Raw genomic sequence first — 22,947 nt, forward strand, 5'->3', positions numbered from 1 at the left:
TCGCTGACAAATTTTATTCTATTTTGGTCATTGTGCCTTAAATATCTGAAACCTTGCCCTGGCACAGGATAAGGGCTCTACGCGGACCTTTTTTTGGATCTTTTCCAGGTTTAGCAGTAAAAGTAACTAGTTGGGTTTCAAGTTCTGAGGTAATGGTAGCTTTTCTAAAAGTAGAATCACTGGGACATTTTGGCTCAAATTTGTTTTTTATTATACTTCTCTGAAGTTTCCTGGACCCAGGTTGAGCTAGTGCTCACGGGTCAAAAAAAGGATTACCCTTGGAGTCTAGAACCCCTTTGTAAACTCAGGTACACAATGTACAGGTGAAGCAGACCCTCACCCCTTCAGGCTGTGGCGAGTCATATGTAAGCGGGTACTTGGTAAGTAAAAACCAAGTCAGTGAAATACATATCAGTCTGACTTGCTCCCAGTGGAGAAAGACCACTATCCAGGCTTTATCTTGGTGAACATAGTAGAAGCAGTGGGGGTAAAGGGGACTCTTGAAAAATACTGAGGTATACAAACAAACGTCCCCTTTGCATCCAACAAGGGTTTTGCTAAACTGCCTTGCGTTCTAAACTTACATCTGGTGCCTTGAAACTTGATTCCTTAGGTCAAGACAAGTCTGCTGAACAAAATTGTTCACCTTCTGGTGAAACCACATACACCTTGTCTTTTCGTACTCGTTTGCCAATGTCCAGCTTTTTTTAGTCGTTTTTCCTAGGGAAAAGGCCATAGAGGTAGACCAGAGTTGCGTTGCATTTGCACTGCAGTTTACAAATGGAGACCTCTCTTGGACTAGAACTGTGCTGGGTATACAAAATGGAGGAAAAACGAAAAGGTTGCCCTCTCACAGGAACCAAAATTGACTAGTGTGGCAAATACAAGATTTAACCGGACAGGAGACGTTGCTGGCAGATTACCCAAGTACCCCTGCAACAAAGAAACCGTTTGCTGTCTCGTCGGTGAGCTCGCATATGAGGAACAACATAGCATCAACAAATCGTGCGACCTGCATGCCGTGGGGGCATAGTCGCAGGGCTGCCCTGCTGACAGAGGGGTGCTGGACACCCCAGGATGTAAAGACCATGCTGGGCACAACTTTAATTACATAATTCCCATTGGGCAGCTTCCCGAGTAGAAAAAAGCTCACTAGCAGCAAAAGATAAATCAAACAATTAAGGCGGCTGTCGAAGCACAACACACTTTTTGAATGACATGTGAAATCAAGAAAAAAACTCAAGCTAACGGTATCAAAGAGGAGCGATATTTGGTAAACGGACCCTAACTTATACTCTGATTGCTGAGGCCTGGGTGAGGCTCCAGGGAGAGGGATGCATATTTCTTCTGTTTGGTAGCACATGGAAATAGTTATTGACCTCATCTCAGTTGTTAGGAAAGATTTCATATTAGAATGTAATTTTCCCTCCATGTGTCAACCCCCAGACTTTTTGCTGCTGTTTTACACACTGATCTAACCTTTGCCAGAGAAGCTCAGCCCTCAGCCGCACTCCTCTAGGCTTTCGCTCACTTCTTATGGGGAAACTGATATGCCCTTAACACAGTCAGTACTGGGAGACTTTGTTTCCCTTAGTCCTTTCCTCATGTTGCAGCTTTTGTGCAACATGTAACAAGAGTGCAAGGTAACTTACTTTACCGCACCCTTGGGTCTCTAGTCATTCCATAGGCCCTAAAAACTCTCGCTGGACTTTTTATGAACTGTCCAGATGTCACAGACAGGATTGGTGCTGTCGTTTTTCTTATACTTTGAACCCTTTTTTGCCGCCACGTTATTCGCGCTTACCGCGTTTGGCACAAATAGGTGGCCTGGCTCCAATATGGCCATGCCACGAGGTTCTTTGTCCTGTCCTTTGGCCATCTTGCCCCTTCACCTTCCCCAGGTCGAGCCGACCCGGGTCGGTCCTTATTTGGTCATGCACTTTCCCGAGAAACCCAAAGCTTTTGCGGGCTTCTGCATGCCTTGTGTATGTGCCTCCAGGATGTGGGCTGGGATGTCTGTTCCCAATACACATCCTGGGTGCCAGAGATACTGGAGTGTCCTGAATGCCTGGGACCACTGTGGTCTGTGATTGGTCCACGTATGGAGTGAGTGTTTGTGAGCACATCTCCCTTTGGGTCCTCTCCGTTTTTGCGCGAAGGAACTTTGGATAAGAGGAGGCCGAAAACACCACTACCATGTCGATCTCCTGAGTTCACACGAACAAAGGATAAGGAGCCAAGTATCCTGCAACAAAAGCCGAGTCGAGGAGCAGCTGGTGACCCGCTGAAAGGTTTGGCACCCTGAGCCCGCTGTCGTCCTGCGAGACCCCTCTGCATCTGATCGTCCTAGAAGGTCTGCGAAGGTGCTTTGACCCATTTGAATAGTGGGACCAACTATTCTTGGCACCTTCATCAAACCCTGCAAGTAAGCCTCTTCGGAAGCGTCCCTGGGTGTCATGATGCCTATCCCCGGGCATCCGGATCAAGCCCATCAGCCCCGGGAGCAGGCATCCAGATATTTAATAAAACCCCAGAAGCCCTGGTTGGGGGCTGTCTGGGTTCAGTCCTGGCGCGATAGGCGCCAGGCTCATAGACTTTACTTACCTCATGCAGACCATGCTGCTAATGAATCCAAGCCAACGTGAGACCTGGATGGGACTATTTTATTAGAGGGACTATTTTTTTCTCGGGTGTGGTTCTAGGGACTTCTCACCTGGAACTACTTTGGAGACTGTTTAAACCACGCCCGAACAGCAGCACATGCTTCGCGTTATTCTGCATCCGGCAGCGTAACGCTCACCGTGCCTGCAGTCAGCATCCAGTCTTCAGCCACGCACGTCTCGAATCCAGAGCTCCTAGCAATAGAAGAAAGAAGGAAAGGTTATAAAACCGATATTATCTCAATCCTTACCTGAATTCCGGATCCATCACGTCTTCGAACTTGAAGAGGACATTATTCTACACGCGTCGCATCGCCAGCTGCAGCGGCGCGCTATACTCACCAGTCCTCACAGCATTTTTCGATCCGGCGCAGCCTCCATCATTTTCTCCGCTGAATTCCACTATCTAGGGGACAAAGAAACATAAGGTGAGCCGAGAGACCCAACAAATACAATCTCTCCACCATAGACTTACCTGATTAATAACCGGTAACAAACCGCAACTTCTTACACCGCACCTGTAAGGAGAGAGAAACCAGCAATTTAAACACACGCATCTTTTTCCGGACAGTGTTTGGTAATACAGACTCTTACCTGAACACCATCAGCTGCCAAAAGACAATCTTCTCTTGGACCTAGCTGCAACACAAGAAGGTATGTACAAGAGTGAACATCGGACATGTTGAACTCTTTGAACTTTATACTTACGGGTTCTCGACTAGAATCTCGGAGTCAATATTCACCCGAAACTCTTCCAGCGCCTTCAACCCAGTGAAGTAACTGGTATCTACGCGCCCCTGCATTCCACGCAGGATGGAGAGCTCATCATTTACAAACATAAGGTGAGCTTACTCAAAGTGAATATCGGTGGTGATTAGTGGGGAGAACAGTGGGGTGCCATTACTAAAATCCACGGGTGGCTAAATCCCTTTCTCCACTTGCAGGAGAATACTTCTATGGGTTAAGCAGATGAGATTAGGCGGCCCAGTCCAGTCTGTCATCGCTGCACTACCCTTCACGTTGGAGGAGGACGCAGCTGTCCGGGTCCGATCGACACCCCTGTGGGAGCCAGGTGAGCGTAACAGAACGCAAAGCCTATCTACAAATTCTCACCCGGGCGTTATGGAAACCTCCGAAACAGACCAACTAGCCCAATTATTAGGGGAACTTAGGGCGGAAGTGCACTCTGCGCGCCAAGAGACTAATACCCTCTGGAGAGAACTGATTTTGTCAAAGAAACAGACAGATGATCTTGCTAGACAACTGCTGCAAAATCAAGCTGGGCAAACACCCCTACCTGGACTCGAGGGAAACCCAGCTCCTGTTTCATCGAGCAATCCTGTGCAAGTAATCCTACCAGGGGCTAGTCCTTTAGCTCCACCCGAACGCTTTGCTGGGGACCCAAAAAGGTTTGCAGTGTTTATGAATCAAGGCTGCTTGCACTTTTTATGCAGACCAGGAGCTTTTCCAAATGACCAAGCCAAAGTAGCCTTTGTACTATCATATATTAGTGGCAGCGCAGCTGACTGGTCAATTCCACTAGTCAACCAGGATGACCCCCTTCTTCGGGATTTTCAGGGTTTTCAAAGAAGCATTGAAAGACTATTTGCCAGACATTCACAGGGACAGGCCCTGGATAACGAACTCTTATCCCTTCGACAGGGTAATCAGGATCTGCTAACCTATATCGCAACCTTCAATAGGTTGGTGGTGGAAACCGGATGGCCTGAGGAGAAACAAATTACATTATTTCATCGTGGGCTTCGGGGAGAACTCAAAGATGTTTTGGCTCAAGTTGTGAACCCACCTCAGGATTGCGCAGAATATATAGACTTAGTGGTCCAGTTAGACCACCGACTTCAGAATAGAAAGACTGATCGAGCTAAGTTTGAGAGTCGGGTATGGGTTAAACCCAATGCTACCCTCAAAGGAACAGATGCATCAGAACCTATGCAGATCGGGGGATTTAAAGGACCCTTAACTCAAAAGGAAAGAGAAGAGACGGCAGATGCAATTGTGCCTGTACTGTGCAACTGCAGGACATTTTCTACGGGATTGCACTATAAAAGCACCCAAGAAAGTAGTAGGAGTTGCTGACAAAAGTCAAATAGAGCCTGATTCGGGAAACAACCACGCCTGACAAGCGTAGAGGTCCGCTTGCCGAGCTTAAAGAAGGACACTCAGACCTCCCACCTAATTATACCAATGGTCCTAATTGATCCAAGGCAGCCATCACGTATGCACGCAGTAAGGGCATGCATTGATAGCGGGGCCGTAGGAAACTACATGGACCACGAATTGGCTTCAAGGATGAATCTACCCCTTTGCAAAAAGACTGCTTCGGATGTCATCACCACAGTCGATGGAACTGAAATTGCCTCTGGGCCTGTAACTCATTCCACTACTAAGCTGACACTGTTGGGTCAAGATGGGCATCGAGAAATTGTTTGATTTAATCAAGGCCCCGCAATTCCAAATAATTCTGGGAATGTCATGGTTGGAAACACACAATCCTTGTATTGATTGGCGAGAGAAGAGAGTGACCTTCCCAGATTGTGCACACACCTGTTACCCGGAAAAAACCTTGAACAAAAGCCTGGCCACCGTTACTAATCCAGTTGTGCAGTTACCTCAGGAATATCAAGAATTTCAGGATGTCTTTCAAAAAGAATAGGCAAATACCTTACCACCTCACAGATCATACAATTGTCAACTTGACCTAGCACCTGCGGCACAACCTCCATGCAGTAGAACCTACGCCCTTACGGAACCCGAAAATCTTCACCTACGACAATATCTGGACCAATACCTTGCTAATGGCTTCATTCGTCCATCCAAATCTCCTGCATCCTCAGCTCTATTCTTCGTGCCTAAAAAGGAAGGTGACCTTAGAACGTGCATAGACTACCGCGTATTAAATCAGATTACTGTAAAAAAACGATACCCATTGCCTCTGATCCCCGAATTACTAGACCAAGTAAAGGATGCTTGTATCTATACTGTTAGACCTCCGAGGGGCATACCATCTGGTACGTGTAAAGAAAGGCGATGAATGGAAGACTGCCTTTCGCACCAAGTACAGGTTATTCGAATACCAGGTGATGCCATTCAGGTTGTGCAATGCACCAGCAGCCTTCCAGTATTTTATGAACGATGTCCTTCGTAAACTCATTGACGTCTGTGTTGTCGTATACATCGACGATATTCTAGTGTACTCCTCCTCAGAATCAGACCATGTGAAGCACGGTCGTGCAGTCCTAGAGAAACTACGCCAGCACAAGTTATACGCAAAATTGGAGAAATGTGTTTTTCATTCTACAGAAGTTGAATTCCTGGGATTTATCCTGACTCCAAAAGGAGTTCCAATGGACTCTCGAAAGGTGGACGCAATCCTCATGTGGCCATCACTGAGTTCTGTTAAAAGGGTACAAAGCATGCTTGGATTTGCTAATTTCTATCGCCGATTTATTGCTGAATTCTCACATATTCTACACCCCATCACAGCACTTTTGCGAAAAAAACTAACGTTTTTTGTGGACTGAAGAGGCTGAAAGAGCCTTCCAAGAGCTAAAATCGAAATTCACGTCTGCACCTGGCTTAAAGCATCCACGCCCCGAGCTTCCATACATAGTTGAAACCGATGCATCCAGTTTAGCCATGGGAGCTGTCCTGTCCCAGAAGGATTCTGAAACCGGTCAACTTCATCCAGTAGCATTCTGGTCAAGAAAGTTCTCAGCACCCGAATTAAACTGTGCGGTTACTGATAAGGAGTTATTAGCCATCAAGGCCGCCTTAAAGGCTTGGCGGCATCATCTTCTCGGTGCCAGGAATACCATTACTGTAATCACCGATCACAGGAATCTGCAGTATTTGAAAACAGCCAAGGCCCAATCATCGCGTCAACTTCGGTGGGCATTATTCTTTGCCGAATTCGATTTCGTGATCACTTAACGACCAGGTTGTAAAAAACTTCAAGGCAGATGCCCTATCCCGAATAGGAATGGGAGACGTATACTCGAACCTGGAACCGGTGCCTATAATTTCAGAGGGAGGGATTCTTGGCATAACTACTCTACAGACTCTAGAAGACATTCATTTAAAAATCCAACAACTTTTCGATCCAGCAGCCCTGCAGGACTGTCTAAAGAAAGGCCAAGATTATTCAGTCATCAATGACCTGCCTTACTATCAAGGACGTCTATTTCTACCACAAAAGGAACTACAAGAACTAGTCATCTCCAATTATCATGACACCCTTATGGAAGGACATCCAGGTATCACAAAAACTGAAGCTAAAATCAAAAGACAATTCTGGTGGCCCACCGGGCGAAAGGACGTAAAGTCATTTGTGATGTCTTGTGGTATCTGCTCCCAAAACAAAGGTCAGAAGAAAAAACCAGCTGGCCTTTTACAACCTTTGGATATTCCACCTACACCATGGCACACCTTGTCTTTAGACTTCATTACAGATCTACCTCCGTGTAATGGATTTAACACCATTCTAGTTATTGTAGATCTTTTTTCCAAAATGGCCCACTTTATTCCTTTAAAAGGATTACCTTCCGCTTTGATTTTGGCCAAGGAATTTCTCTAAAACATTGTTTGAATCCATGGATTACCTTCCGTATTGGTCTCTGACAGAGGTAGTCAATTCATTTCGCAATTTTGGAAGCAATGATGTCAATTGGCGCAAATCGACGTAAGGCTATCAACCAGTCGCCACCCCCACACTGATGGTCAGACGGAGAGGACCAACCAGACTCTTGAACAATATCTACGCTGTATGCTACACCAAACCGAAAGCAATTGGAAAGATATTTTATGGATTTCCGAATACGCATACAATAACTCAGTACATTCAGGAACCGGACAAAGCCACTTTTATACCATATATTGACATCATCCTCGAACCTCAGAACTCGATTTGCCTCAACACTTAGAAAAGCCTGCAGTGACTCATCTGCATTCTATTACACAAGCCTTTAAGGAAGCAATAGAACACTTGAAACAAGCAAAGGAGAAATACAAGAAAAATGCTGATCGACATAGAAGTGAAACTCCACAATATCAGATTGGAGATCAAGTTTGGCTGGCTACAAAACACATACCGCTAAAGGGAACTCGAACTTTCAATCCTAGATATTTGGGACCTTACATCATTAAGGCCATTATCAACCCGGTGGCCGTCAAATTGGAATTACCCTCTAATAGGCAGATTCATCCTGTTTTTCATGTTTCACTTCTAAAAACAGTTCAACCTGGGACAAGATTAACCAAACCACCTGACCCCATCCTAATAGATGGAGAACCTGAATTCGAGGTAAAGAATATCCTGGAATTTAAGATGGTTAAATCAAGACTTTTTTATTTAATCGACTGGAAGGGTTATGGACCACAAGAAAGGTCATGGGAACCTAGTGACCACGTTCATGCACCTCGGTTGGTGAAGAAATTCCATCTGAACTTCCCAGACAAACCAGGACCAAGGGGAAGAGCAACTTTAGGAGGGGCCTTGGGGAGGGGGGGGGAGAGAGTGCTGTCATGATGCCTATCCCCGGGCATCCGGATCAAGCCCATCAGCCCCGGGAGCAGGCATCCAGATATTTAATAAAACCCCAGCAGCCCCGGCTGGGGGCTGTCTAGGTTCAGTCCTGACGCCTTAGGCGCCAGGCTCATAATAGGAATCAGTCCTGGCGCCAGGCTCATAGACTTTACTTACCTCATGCAGACCATGCTGCAAATGAATCCAAGCCAACATGAGACCTGGATGGGACTATTTTACTACAGGGACTATTTTTTACTCGGGTGTGGTTCTAGGGACTTCTTACCTGGAACTACCTATTTAAACCACGCCCGAAAAGCAGCACATGCTTCGCGTTATTCTGCATCCAGCAGCGTAATGCTCACCGTGCGTGCAGTCAGCATCCAGTCTTCAGCCACGCCCGTCTCGAATCCAGAGCTCCTAGCAATAGAAGAAAGAAGCAAAGGTTAGAGAACAGATATTATCTCAATCCTTACCTGAATTGCGGATCCATCACGTCTTTGAACTTGAAGAGGACATTATTCTACACGCGTCGCATCGCCAGCTGCAGCGCCGCGCCATACTCACCAATCCTCACAGCATTTTTCGATCCGGTTCAGCCTCCATCATTTTCTCTGCCGAATTCCACCATCTAGGGGACAAAGAAACATAAGGTGAGCCGAGAGAGCCAACAAATACAATCTCTCCACCATAGACTTACCTGATTAATAACCGGAGGCATTATTCTGTAACAAACCGCAACTTCTTACACCGCACCAGGAGAGAGAAACCAGCAATTTAAACACACGCATCTTTTGCCGGACAGTGTTTGGTAATACAGACTCTTACCTGAACACCATCAGCTGCCAAAAGACAGTATCTTGGACCCAGCTGCAACACAAGAAGGAATGTACAAGAGTGAACATCGGACATGTTGAACTCTTTGAACTTTATACTTACGCGTTCGCGACTGGAACCTCAGAGTCAATATTCACCCGGAACTCTTCCAGCGCCTTCAAACCAGTGAAGTAACTGGTATCTACGCGCCCCTGCATTCCACGCAGGATGGAGAGCTCATCATTTACAAACATAAGGTGTGATTGCTGAAAGTGAATATCGGTGGTGATTAGTGGGGAGAACCGTGGGGTGCCATTACTAAATTCCATGGGTGGCTAAATCCCTTTCTCCACTTGCAGGAGAATACTTCTACGGGTTAAGCAGATGAGATTAGGCGGCCCAGTCCAGTCTGTCATCTCTGCACTACGCCTAACGTTGGAGGAGGTTGCAGCTGTCCGGGTCCGATCGACGCCCCTGTGGGAGCCAGGTGAGCGTAACACTGGGTCAACCAGTGGGCTGACAAGCTTACACAGGACGTTTGCTCTGTCACCACCGCGGTTTCGAGGAAGCCCTCGAAACTCAGTATACTGCTTGCTCTGTGTCCACGGCACCCTCACACCGAATTTCGTAAACTTGGCATTCCCAGGTCTGAAGTGAGGCGAGTGCGCCCGGACCGGAGTAAACGCGGTTACCGTGTTGCTGTGGCAACGACCTGTACAAGTTCGCTGCACTTGTGATCCTCTTGAGCCTGAAGCGTGCTACCGTGGAAACTACACGGTGTCGAGACGTCCTGATTGTCGCATTCGAACCTGCCACTGAAGTGGACTGAACTGCCGAAGTCTGGGTCTACCTGCGTCGGGGACCAGTGAGTAGTCCATACCCCAACCAGTGGCCCCTAGCGCAGGAGCCCATTTCTTTTCCACCGCTGTTGCGAAATAGCAACTCGATCCCGCACTCTCAACCTGCCTCTGCCCGCAAGTGGAGGTCCTGCTGGACTAGTGGGGACTTGTTCTTCATCGACCTTATCCACCTTCCTGAGCTGCTAGTGACCCTTGAAGAGACCCTATTTTGTCCAGTGGCACACGCGCGTGCATGTACTATTGAGCATAAGGCTCCTCTCTTCGTAGGGCCTGTACCGCCTCGTAGTTAGGTGTATTCTTGATGTGGAACTGGGTCTAAAGATTACTTGCACTGCCTGTTTTCCTCCCCATCTAGGTGGTCTACATATTTTGTGCTTCTTAATCCGTGAGACCCCTCTGGTCTTGTGTATATATATATTGTGTTGATTGTGATGTGTTGGTTTACTTCAGTATTCTTGTGGTTCTTTTCTATGGTCTATATTACAAAGGCCTTGTAATAAATGTGTCTATATGTTTATAGAACACCTGTCTGGAGTAATTTGTAAGGGTCTTTGCTTTGTGTGGTCATTGAGGTCTTTCAGTCACCCTCACCCATTGTGAGACTTTGTCTTGACCGCCTGACATAGCTACCCTGATTGGTCTGGCTTGTCCAGAGGTTACCCTGTTACACGAAACTAGGTTGGCCTACTGAACCTCTGCCCCTCCAGGTCAAAGTTCAGAAATCCCACTTAACGTCAGTCAATCAGAATGTTTAGAGAGCAGTCAATAACTACTGGTATTGACTGCATTGTGAACGTTATGTTTTAAGAAGCAGACAGGGAAAGAATAATGCAATTCCCAGGCAAGATTTTGTTTCAACAAAACTTCTTCTCTGGCTGGACCTTTTATTTTTGTTCAACAAGCTATTTAACACAGGAAAGAAAAAGGTAAACATTGGCTTTCATTTCCTTGTAGAGAATGTTTACTTTTGTATGACAACTAATGCATGCTCATGTTAAACCTGTTCCAGTTCCACCAAGTTCCAATTAAAATGCTTAACTTATGAAGACAACCATGTTATTTAATAAATAATACCAAATGTTAATTCACCAACTCAGTTTGTCTATTTACTTTACTAACTCTTAAAGTACCATTGTTGACTTCACCACGAAAACTCCAAAGCATGTATTGCTACTACCACCATGTGCTAATAATAGCCTGATAGACTTCGGGCGGGACCATTATCGCTTGGAATAAGGATCGCCACCAAGTTATGGCCCCGGGTGAATCCCCCGATAACAAACCCCTCCCTCAGTCTATAAGTCTATATTACATCTTGCAAGTTTCTTTGCTGCTGTCAGTAAGTCGTAAACAGCAACATGGCTACACCCATGAGTTCCCTTTGAATAAAAATAAGGACATTTGGTTATAAAGAGAAATAAAAAAATGTAGACAGGACTCTGGGGCAAGCCCTGAGAATTATTGGATGCTGCATTGGGGGGGGGGGGGGGGGGCGGCGGGAGAGAGGGGCGGGTGTTACAGTACTCCCATTGCATGTGTCAGGCCATCCTGTTTACATTCACAATGATGCTTCAGGGGTTATTTAAAACAGATGCACACTTGATGAGCAATTGATCACCAGCCAAACACTCCATGTGACATGAGGAAAGAGTGACTTGTTTAATTTCAACTCTGAAGTGGTGCCTTGTCCCCTAGCTCTAGGAGCTTTGACTGAAATGCGGTGTCAAGCCTAGTCCTATATTTTCTTTTGGTAAAGTATACTTTGAGCTCCGGAAAAATGGAAGTAGACATTGGAGGGTTAATGCTTGGAGAGTCGAAATATTTTCTTTTGGCATTTTTGCACAACCGCACGCTGCAGTGAATTATCGCATTCTTGCACAGTCCTCATCGGTGTCGTAAGTCCTGTCGTATGCTTTGGCAGCTATGTCCGATGTCAGCAGTTCAAAAGTGTGTGTGTTTTTTTTTAATTCCTTTTAAAATGCTTGCGCCTCTGTGCTACCACACCGCACAAAAAGTAGCTGGAAAGCTGCCTCCCTCCACACGTGGCAGACCCCGAGCCCCCGCCGCTCCTTGGGAAATGAGATGCACATTGAGGGCTGGGAGATTTGAAGGCTGGGCCAGGGAGCAGAGCCATAGGGGTGGCCTCCTCGCCCCTTCATACTCTGCGGTCGGATGGAAGTAGCCGGTGCGACAGTCATTTGTTTTAAGCTATAATGACCTGACCATCCGCAGCCTCCCTCGCGTTTTCTTATGTATATTCTCTTGCCTTGCTATGTTTAGGGAGAAGCGGCTTGGAAGAAATGGGGTAGAAGAAATTAAGCAGCACCAGTTCTTCAAAAACGACCAGTGGAATTGGGACAGCATCCGCGACAGTAAGTCACTTCTACATGCCTTCCCAGCTTTGCGTTGAGTTGTAAGGATTTGGATGGCGTGCCATTTGTATTTGATTAATGTCTACTGGAAGAGGCTGCAGCATGGAACAGTTGAATTTACTAATTTGGAGGCACTCCTAGCACATCCGGTTAAAGGTTGGTGCACCATCCATAGTTGATATCATTGCAATATACTTACGTTGATGATTGACATCTGGCTGGGTGGAGTAGATGGTGGAAGGTGCGGGGGGAGGCGGGCTGCTGTGTGAACTGGCTTTGAAAGTGTCATTCCGCTTGTCACCCACAATGAAAAAAACATTCAGCCCTCATTCCGTAGTTATTGGCCCTGTTCTGTTCACAGTCAGGCTTAGGCTCGGCTTAGAGTATGGCATTGCCTGTGTACCCCAGGCCATGTGACCTCGCTAGGACAGGGGCTGCAGGGCATTCTGCTGCCACCATGGTCTGTGTGCATGTGCGTTCGCACAAACGTCATCCAAATGCAATACATGAACATAAGCCTGGGCCTCTCAGTAGAGTCCACTGTTAAGGTACATCACACAGGCACCGAGCCCTTGCAAAGAAGTTATACATATTTGCAGGGGTGTTGCTAGGTCTGAAAAAGATCCGGGGCTATGCTAATGTTTGGGTTGCCGGGACTCGGGGCTAACTAGCCTTTTGGTTGTAGCCCCTGAGATTCTATCCGGGGCTACAACCACACGTCCAGGGTCCTTAATCGTGTTTGATCCTGATGTCGGCATGTACATGGGTCCCCAGGTAACACTAAAGCGCATCCCATATATTTTTCATTTTTCGTTTTTTCATAGTATTTGCAGATTGTTTCTCTGTCCTAGCAGTGCACATTGCAGGGGAGGACGTTGGTTGTTTCAGCATGGTGCTTAAAGCCACGTTTTGATGCAGACAGTCAGCTGACCCACCATGCAGCAAATTCTAAAGTTAGATGTGTTCCTGATTTTTGTTCCCACTGTGATTCGTTTCGATGTTTGGCACCTCTATCCTCTGGCAGTGTTGGGTAGTTAAGTACACCTTCAAGCAATATCCTTTTTGGGTGCTTTATATTACATGGAAAGTAAATGTAAGCTTGCTAAAGTACCTATGAATTATCTAATTTGAGAAGGTCAATGTGTGGAAGCACTATACAAGGCATGCTAACTCTAGTCATGCGACTGCTGTTCAATTTTTGATCAAGTTCCCCACAACCTATTTTTAAATGTAATTTGGTCTGTTTATTGCTGGCTTTTTTCTGATTTTCTCCAGCATTGGATCTTTCATAGACTCACATGTTATGAATATTCCCGACGTCAGGCTGGGAAAAAACAAGGATTGCCGGCCTGACAACGGGAAACAAACAGCATGTGAATCTGTGAAAGATATCAATGATGGAGAACAGGAGTTACAGGTAAGACACTTCTATATTGTACCCTGAAATACGTGGCTTTCCGGTTGTGTCACACTTTCATTTTGAGGAACCATTCTAAATATTGAAATGTAATTGCAGTGCAATACCTCTGTGACATGGCAACCAGCTTGCAACCAGCTTGCCTCACAGCACCATATGTCTGACTCCTCAAGCTGCTAAGTGCCGCAATAACAGGTTAGTTCTGTGATGGTTTAGCTCCCCACTCTTACCTACATTCGAGACAGAACTAATCTTTCTCCTGTATTGAACCTTCATTGGTTGAATTATTTTAAATTCCTAGACGCGCAATTCAATAACGTAATAATTCAACATGTTTCAGAACGTAATGTTCATTAATCACATTTACCACAACAGCAAAATACAATTAGAATAGTTCAGCTCTGTTCAGGAAAATTGTTTTACTGAAACGCCCAAGAATTTTCAAGATCATAAATGAAGAGCTAAAGGAGGGACTAGTGAACTCCTGAACAGTTGGGCGGGGAAAACTGAGTGAAACTTCTGGAAATCGGATGCTCAGAAGAACTATGCTCAAACCCAGTTAGAGTAAAAAAGAAATTGGGTGAGCTTGACTGGATTAGGACACAAGAAGTTGCAGCATTTTACCAGCAAACCTCAAACCTCCCATGGGTCTGTAAAAAGTTAAATCAACCTGCAGCTAAGTTTCCATGTAAACCATATCGGGAAACGTTCTAAGAGCCAGATTAAACCTGCTCCCTACTAAAGAAATTTTGGAAATAAGAGGCAACGTGGGACAAAGCCATTGTCGATTTTGTAAGGACTCAGTCGAAACCCTGGAACACCTACTACTAGACTGTCGGGCTCTGGTAGAGACCCGAGAATCTTGTCTGGAACGGCATCGTTAGAGTGCCTATCGCTTACCAGAGAGGAGTGGTGGTCAGCCCTGTTAAACAGAGAAAAGTCATAAATGGTGATTGCATTGGTTTCATTTTCTAAATAGGATTATTCCTCATGAAAAATCATAAATTCATGAAAGGTGAGAGATTACCAGAGATGGACTAAATCTGTAATCGGGAACTATTGAAAACAAAAAAGAAAAGTAGTTGTCGAAAGTGAATTTGTTGGTTGGTCATCCAATACTAATCTACATCTGAGTAGATTAGTATTGGATCTGCTAATAGTGGAAAATCCTCTCGATGAAAAGGAATTCTTTTTGTAAAAATTGTAAATTTCAATTAAATCGTAAATACAATATAATTGCAATTTTCATTTTAAAACCAGTTTTGACAATTTCAAATGAAATCATTAAAGACCATTTTAAATGTTAATCTAGACAACTTAACGTGTATACACCCTTTCTGCAATGTACAATTCTATAAAGTTCTATCAACGCTCACATTATTAACTTGAATTAGAAAGATATGTTAATCTGTGGTTTTATTTGGTTGCGGTCATAAACCTACTCAACAGTGCTCCAGACTTGCATTTTGTCTTAAGAGCATTGGCTCCTAAGGTAAACATTATAAATAAACAATCTTTACGAGCAGCATTGTCAGTGATTGCAAATTCAAAATAAAACTACATTAATTGAAGCAAAGTGCTTTCCTATATCATTTCATCAAGAAGGCACCACAGAAACTGGCTACTTACTGATATTTGTATCCTCTGTGATCTCGGAGTTCAATTAGGAAGAATTACGCTCTACTGTTTTCAGGTATCCAGCCTGCATATGAGCGTGAGGTGCATAACTGGCCGCTAGCCATTTGTTTACATGAGTGACTGATAGGATGGTGTTGTGGAAAGTAAGCAGGCCCTGTTAGGTATTCTATGAAATCAACAATTTATAGGTGAGCCTTTAGCTTGATGGCAAACTGGGGAGTGGTAGTGATCACAGACAGTGATGCCTTATTCCAGTAGGAGAGTCTGGAGACGTTTTTCCAGTCTGTTTTTTCTTTGCATTATGGCCCCTGCAGTCCTGGATTTATAGTGGAAAAAGCAGATACACAAGTCCCAGAAAGATCAGTACTGGCCAAGTCTTTCCCCAGTGGATTTGGAAATGTTGGCATGTATGTGGGTCTGTTTCTGCAGTTAACGGTAGTGTTTAATGTATAATTTAGATAGTATTTCCAAGAGGAGTTAGCTGATAAAGTGCCTCTGCTGACCAGCGTGTGCCGCGGTAAATTGCTGCAAAGCTGTTATGCACATAGGAAGAGGACTACCATTAAACGCAAAGGACGAGGCAGATTGCCCATTTAGGCTACTCAGCGAGACCCCACACAGCAATTGTAAATGCAGGTTTTGGTCATTCCTACTCTCCTCAAGGCCCCCTGATGTTAGCTGGAAGTGGGGCAAGGCTGTCTGAGTACAAAGGAGAACGTGCAAGTACTTGGCTGAGCGACTGGGGAGACCCATTCAGAGGTTGCGGACAAAGGCTTTAGTGACTACCACTGACCAGATCCAGAGATCACTGGATGAATATACTCACATATCACTTATCAAGGTGGGCATCGGCTGAATTTAGACATACCTGTTACTGCATCAGTGGATTTAAAACTACCAACCACTGGTGTTGCTTTGCGACATAGTCAAATGGTGGCTATCAAAAGCAAAACCTCAAACGTACACGGCCAATGCAATAATAGAGAAAAAGGACAGGGGTACGTCCTACTCTGTGTAGCCAATCGCAAGTCCCTCAGATCACTCGGTATGTAAATCTCAACAGGCCAGAAGAGAGTCCAGATAGTACAACCTACGCCTTGGGGGAGGAGGGAGAGTTGCGTGAGGAATAGGGGGATGCGTGGGACGTGGACAAATATACATACGCCACTAAGCCAAAACAGAGCTGTACAGCATTATCTGTAAAATACTACATTATCTGTAAAAGTTGGCTTTGTGACCGAAATAGTTATTGTTCTCCAGCATTGAATCTTTCATAGGTTCACATGCTGTGAATATTCCCTGTCGTCAGTTTGGGAATCCTTTACTTTTTGATTCCTCTTGTCCTAGACAAGAAGAACCTACATTGTGTAGCCTAACACCCTTGATATGGGTGTTTTTTGGTCCCTAACAATGGGACCTCGAGTAGCTCTAGACTAGACAGACCATCCTCTTCCTCTACCCCTCAGATTCTAACCAACCACGTGTTCAGCTGAGGGAGTCCTCTGGTTTTTCCACAGTTAGAATTCTAGGTTAAAACTCTTCAAATACAATGTTTTCAAAGAAAATATTTTCTGCACAATAAAGTACATTCTTCAAGGTGAGGGAGTAGTCTTCTGGGGACGGAGGGCAAACAGACACCTCTTTTTAAGCCTGTTGCCACTTGTGGCCTCAAAAATATGTATGAAGGAGATAAGCACTCAGACTGTGTATACTGCCTCTACCCCCACCACTCAGTTCAACGCTGCACTATCTGTTGAGGTCTTAGCTCCAAGACTCTAAAAGATAGAAACAGAAGGCTTGTCTGCTGGCTCAACAAAGGAAACTGTCCCGGATACTCCTCCGACATAGTCGACGAAGAGCATGGCCGCAGCCACAGAGAAATGACCACGGTCAAGGGAAAGGGCCAGGTTGGAAGAACGGCTGGTGAAAAAGACAAAGCACAGGATCGCCCATGGCTATTAGCCTTTGCATGCGTCAGGAGGACCGGAGGGGCCAGTCGGGCCGTTGTTGCCCGTAGAAGGCCAGTCGTCACCGGGGAAGAAGTCAGCAACAGAAGGAGGCAAAACAGCAGAAGGATGCAAGCATAAATCAATGTCAGTGAGAGAGATGGTGAGACTCTGTCCATTTAGTGGAGGCGCAAACATCTCCCAAGGCACGGGGCTGAAGGCCCGAACACCCTGTTGTCGGCAACTCCGAAACTGCATAAGCACAACTCAACGTATTCCGTAGAATCAAGCACACAGGCACCCCCATGATCACGGCCGCGGAAAAGGAGCGGCAAAGGTCGCATAAAGTCAACCCATCAACGGCGATAATGCATCGAGATCATAACCTTTGCACGACACCACATAAAATGCCCTCGTCAACGCCACATAAAATGGCCTCGTCAACAGCATCTCACAAATCCAGCTCGTCCACGACTACATCTCACAAGTCAAGCTCACACAAAACGCGCTTGTCGACAACACATAAATCTGACTTGTCGATGAAGAAAGCCATGTACACCCCGGCCTACAAACTCGGCTGCAGGGAAAACCACATCCACGGATCCCAAAATACCACAGAAGGAGGTTAATTCGACGACCACACCGTCAACGGCAGCCCGGTCGATGGAAGTACAAGAACTCCCTGGTGGCGCGCAACCTACACAATCGGAGGAAACCTCCCAACCACACGTCAGTTAGGTTTCTCCTATCCAGTACTCCGATATAATGCCGAAGGTTATACTACAGCACAAGGTAGGTCCCAACTTCAAAACACAGCAGTCTTACTCCGAGCAGTTGGTAATATGGCAGGAGGTGCTCTGGCTAGACCATCTACACCAGTGAGGCATATTCACGAAGCAGACCTCAATGATATGGCAGGTAGCACACCGCGACAACCACAGGAGGAGGCAGGGCCGGCTCCGCCAAGGGGACACTACCACCAATAAATCCAACAAAGGGAGGTAAGAGCACTATTAACCTACCCACAGGCCCTACTGACCATACAAATGCGTTCATCCTTGCAGAGAGTCATCACCCAGCTTGATGCAACTTTAATGAGACCAGGAGCGCCAGCCCTACCACCGCCTCACCCAACGGTCCCACAGATACCACAGCACTGACATGAAAACAAGCCTAATTTAAGACAGCTTTTCATAGCTCATGCTGCCTGTAGCCAGTGAAACAATAGCACATGTAAAAGACAAGCTTTTTTATATCTCATGCAGCCTGCAGCCATTGATATCCGAAGAATGTTCGTCAAACATACAGCACATGTTTTCACAGGAGGCTAGTGTGCACACTTGCTTGACCAAAGGTCCAGGAAGTGGTGCTGTCCTCTTCTGGCAGATGAGCAAACCACAAACGACAGATAGCTACCTGTTTTACCTGTACACCAGCAGGTGTGAGCGTTGAATTCACACCATTGGGTATTATCTGAGAGGCAGATGGTGAACTATACAAGGAGAAGTGTTATATCTGTTTAAGGATTCGCGAACAGCCACATCGCTTACATGGGCCCAGTTGGGGCCCATAGATTGCCATACATAGTGCGAAGTAACAAGTGAGGGAGATGTCTCTAGACAAGATATATGATGCAGTGCTCCACGGATGCCATAAAGTGCAGTGAAGGCATTCACTGAAAGGTGCAAAAACCCACCTAATGTAGTTTTACATAGGAGGCCTAACTCGGCGAACACAGTGACACTCTCAGCTCTAGGCTTTACTTTTCCAGATAGCGGATATGACGAATGCACACGGGCAAGGAAACCATGTTCCTTCATACATATAAGGCCCAATCAAAAAGGGAAGGAAGGAACAACAGCAGACTTGCCAGGGGATTGATGCCTGCAGGACTGGGGCGGAGTGCAAAGCAGAGGAGTCCTGAACAGCAACAGGAAAGACAGCCGGGCCCAGCTAATCAGAACTTGTCAACCCCAGGAGGAGCTGTTTCATCTGAAGCACATTCTGCTCTAAATCTGAGTGAAGGGTGGGGACTTGCTAAGTACATTTAGACTGATGGCGTGCAGTATAGTGTAGCATAGCTCCATGACCCATAAAGGTCACTCATGCTGTTAAACTAAAACCACCACTTGTTCTATTATTCATCTATTAAAACATGCTCTTTGCCCACGTGGCAATCTTGTTCATAGGTGTTATGTTATATCTGCTTGTGCTTTAGCTTGTTTAATGAACATAAGAACCCTCAGGAGATCGGGGGTCATATTAAATGCATTAACATAACTCCTGTGTCAAGTGTATAATTCAGAGTAATGCGTCATAGTGGTATCTCTTTGAGTCCAGGAACTTTACAATTCCTGGGTGTATATGCTTAATGTTATGTTATGTTAGGTCATTTGTAAGGTGCCAAAGGCATCCAGGTGCCATAAAAACGGAAAAACAGTAACTAACTTATTATGCAAACACAATGGTTTTTAGCTGTTTTCTGAAATCCAAGTGATTTTCAGTATTTCGCAATTGTTCAGGAAGGGCATTCCAAGCCCGTGCAGCTTGCATGTGGAAGTCACGTCTATTCCCTCGAACTCTCTTGACGCGATCCACTTGTAAAAGACGAGCTTTAGTAGATCGTAGATTTCTTTTAGGTTGATAGATTCTCAGCCTATTTTTAAGATGGGCTGAGGCATCACCAAAAACGCATTTATGACAAGTGGTCAGTAACTTAAACTGAACTCTGGCTCAGACCGGAAGCCAATGGAGTGTCTTTCTGGCCGCCAAAGTAGGCTCTGTGCGGCTCATTTGATATACAATGCGCACAGCAGCATTCTGAATCTTCTGTAATTTTTGAATGTCTATCTTCCTGGCTCCCCCCAGGAGTCCATTGAAATAGTGCGCACTCAGGAGTATCACGGCTCTTATCAGATGTTTGCGGTTGTCTTCAGAAACCAGTGGTGCCACTTGTCGAAGCACCTTAAGGTGATAGTTGGTGCTTTCCACAATAGCATCCACGTGTGCACCACTATCCAGACTGGCTTCCAAGTAGGTGCCCAGAGTCTTTACCTTAGGTGCTAGTGAGATCTGACTGCCATCAATCTGGAAGTTTGTGTATGAAGGGCTCAGTTTCTCTCTGGCTTGTCTAGGGCCATATAGCATCAACTCGGTCTTTGCCGCGTTAAGGCATAGCCAATTGCTAGACATCCAGCTCTGGACTATCTGGTAGACTGAATCCAGCACCTGTTGTTCTTTGTCATGTTCTCCACTGATCTATAGTGCTAATTGGAAGTCGTCAGCATAGTTGCAGAAAAAAGGCCCAGATTTTCAAGGTCCAGACATAGTGGGATGATATAGATATTAAAGAGCAGAAGGAAGAGGCACGCCCCCTGGGGAACTCCACAGGTGGTGATTTTAATCTTGTTGATGAGCACACAAACCTAGGCAGGCCTGTCTTTTAGTGCTGTGAATGTTGACATGAGTGACTGATGAACAACGGTCTATTTTCACAGCCTCAAATGAGGTAGCGATAAGAGGCTTGTGGTCACGCCTAAACTCATAGGCAATCAAGTCACCACTCCCTAATAAGGCCCAGGTCTGCTTCGTAGGAGAGGTCTATAAGGCCCTCCCCTCACAGGCTCATATGGCGGACGAGGTCCGCAATTCCCATCCTTGACCATGTCTGGCAAGAGTAACTAAAAACAATGAAACAACCATTCACAATGCCACCGTTGAAAGGCCATCTAGCCTAAGGTGCAACCCACCGGAAAATGCTCCAAAATGCCTAGCTTCCTAACCATCTCCTGAGTCGGTTGTCTCGGCGGCTGCTGCTAGCCAGAAAGCTAAGTCTGAAAAACAAAAATGCGCTCTACCACCAGACAATGAAGTGCGAATACAGGACGCTTTCGGTAAAAAAAGTTTTAGCAATTGGAGCCACAAAGGTAGCTAATTCCCTAGCCATCATAGCTAGGTATGATGGAGAAATGTGGCATAAGCTTGCACCAATACTTGGACATCTCCCGGAGGAGAAGCATAAAGAGGCAAAGGCAATCATAAAGGAAGGAGAAGAGTCCTCCAACCTAGGTATCAACATGGCAGTGGACCTGGCAGAGACAGGTTTTAATCAGGCCTGACTCCGATGTACAGACTTCCTACCGGATGTAGGTGCTAGACATACCCTTCAAGGGGGATGAGCTCTTTGGCCTCATGATGGGCTAAGCGCTAAAAACAATGAAAACGGACACAGATGGTCAGGTTGCTTACATCCCTAAAAAAACAACCTTTTCGTCAGTTCAGGAGAGCAGCCGGCAGAACATCCTCGTCCAACAAAGGACGTCGGTACTCGAGAGGTTCAACATACTACTCCCAGGGGTAAAAGAGGGCATATCAGGGCTAACACAAATCAAAGGATGTTCGACAACCCAACCCATGGCGCCCTGGGAGGGAGGATCTCCAAGTTCAGCCGGGACCGGAGAAAGATGGCAAATGGGTGCTGGATGTGGTCTTATATGGGCGCCTGCTAGATTCAAGCGGACATCCCCCCATCCCGCCAAACCACCCACAAGCACAAAAGACCGCGCTCATTCATGCTGCAAAAAAAGGACATAGAAAAAGACCCCGAAAACGGAAGGGGAAGGTAAGGTTACTCCCGGTATTTCATTGTCCGCAAAACAGATGGAAAATGGAGGCTCATCCTAGACTGCAGAAGGTTAAACAAGTTTATTAAGTGCCAGAAGTTAACTATGATCACTTTACACCAGGTCATAGAGTCAATGTAGCACCACAACTACCTTGACACAACTACCTTGCGTCCCTGGATCTCCAGGACGTGTATTTTCATGTACCCATCCATCCAGGGCATCGGAAATACCTCCCAGTTTGTGGTCGGAAAATCACACTACCAGTTCAGGGTCCTACCATTTGGCCTGAAATTGGATCTGTGCACCTTCACAAAATGCCTTGTGCCAGTGGCGGCCAGCCTGCGCAGACATGAACACCACATCTACCCTTATTTAGACGACTGGCTGGTACGTTTCCCATCCAGGCAGAGAGCGCTGGCATCGATGGCAGTAACATTTGACCTATTGCAAGCATTGGGCTTCGCCATCAACTACAAGAAATCTTCTTGTGGCCATCCAGGAGACTTTTATTCCTGGAAGCGGAATTCTTCACCCAAGAGCCAAGGATGTGTCCCTCCAGAGGCAGAGTGAACACCCTCACGGCCCTGCTAAAAACATTCATGCCGAGAAGGTAAAAACTGTGCGACAGTGCATTTAACTACTCCGGACAATGGCGTCATACATGCTACTGGTCCCTCACTGCAGGCTTCACATGGGATCGCTACAAGAGTTCCTGGCAGCAAACTGATCACAAACCACCGGGTCATGTGGGGACAAGTTTCGAGAACCTTTCAAACTACACTCGCAACTTCAATGATGGGCTGCCAAAGCCAATGTCTGCAAGGGGAAAGCGTTTCAAGACCCCACACCCAACAAAACGCTAGTTAGATGCATCCCTCCAGGAGTGGGGCGCTCACGTGAACCAACTGCACGTCAAAGGGCTATGGATGCCCCAGGAGACATCCCTGACTGCTTTCCGCAAAGCCATGAAAACTACCCTGTTCACCTAACCAGCCTCACATGCTCAAACTTTAATGACTAACATGTATGATGTACTATGGTGTTTGATGTACCTTGCTGGATGATTCTCCC

At 46.0% G+C, this 22,947-nt stretch overlaps 1 protein-coding gene across 3 annotated transcripts in view; it reads left to right on the plus strand.

Annotated features, from left to right (window-relative positions):
• Positions 1-22,947, plus strand: part of ROCK2 (Rho associated coiled-coil containing protein kinase 2) — a 1,440,935-nt gene that overhangs the window by 841,514 nt on the left and 576,474 nt on the right. For all 3 annotated transcript variants that reach the window (XM_069605961.1, XM_069605962.1, XM_069605963.1), the window contains exon 8: positions 12,159-12,250. In XM_069605961.1, the coding sequence (XP_069462062.1) occupies positions 12,159-12,250 (92 nt within the window). The remainder of the gene's footprint in view (positions 1-12,158; positions 12,251-22,947) is intronic.

The sequence above is a fragment of the Ambystoma mexicanum genome, chromosome 4p, assembly GCF_040938575.1.
Source record: "Ambystoma mexicanum isolate Mex_15411 chromosome 4p, UKY_AmexF1_1, whole genome shotgun sequence".
NCBI lineage: Eukaryota > Metazoa > Chordata > Amphibia > Caudata > Ambystomatidae > Ambystoma > Ambystoma mexicanum.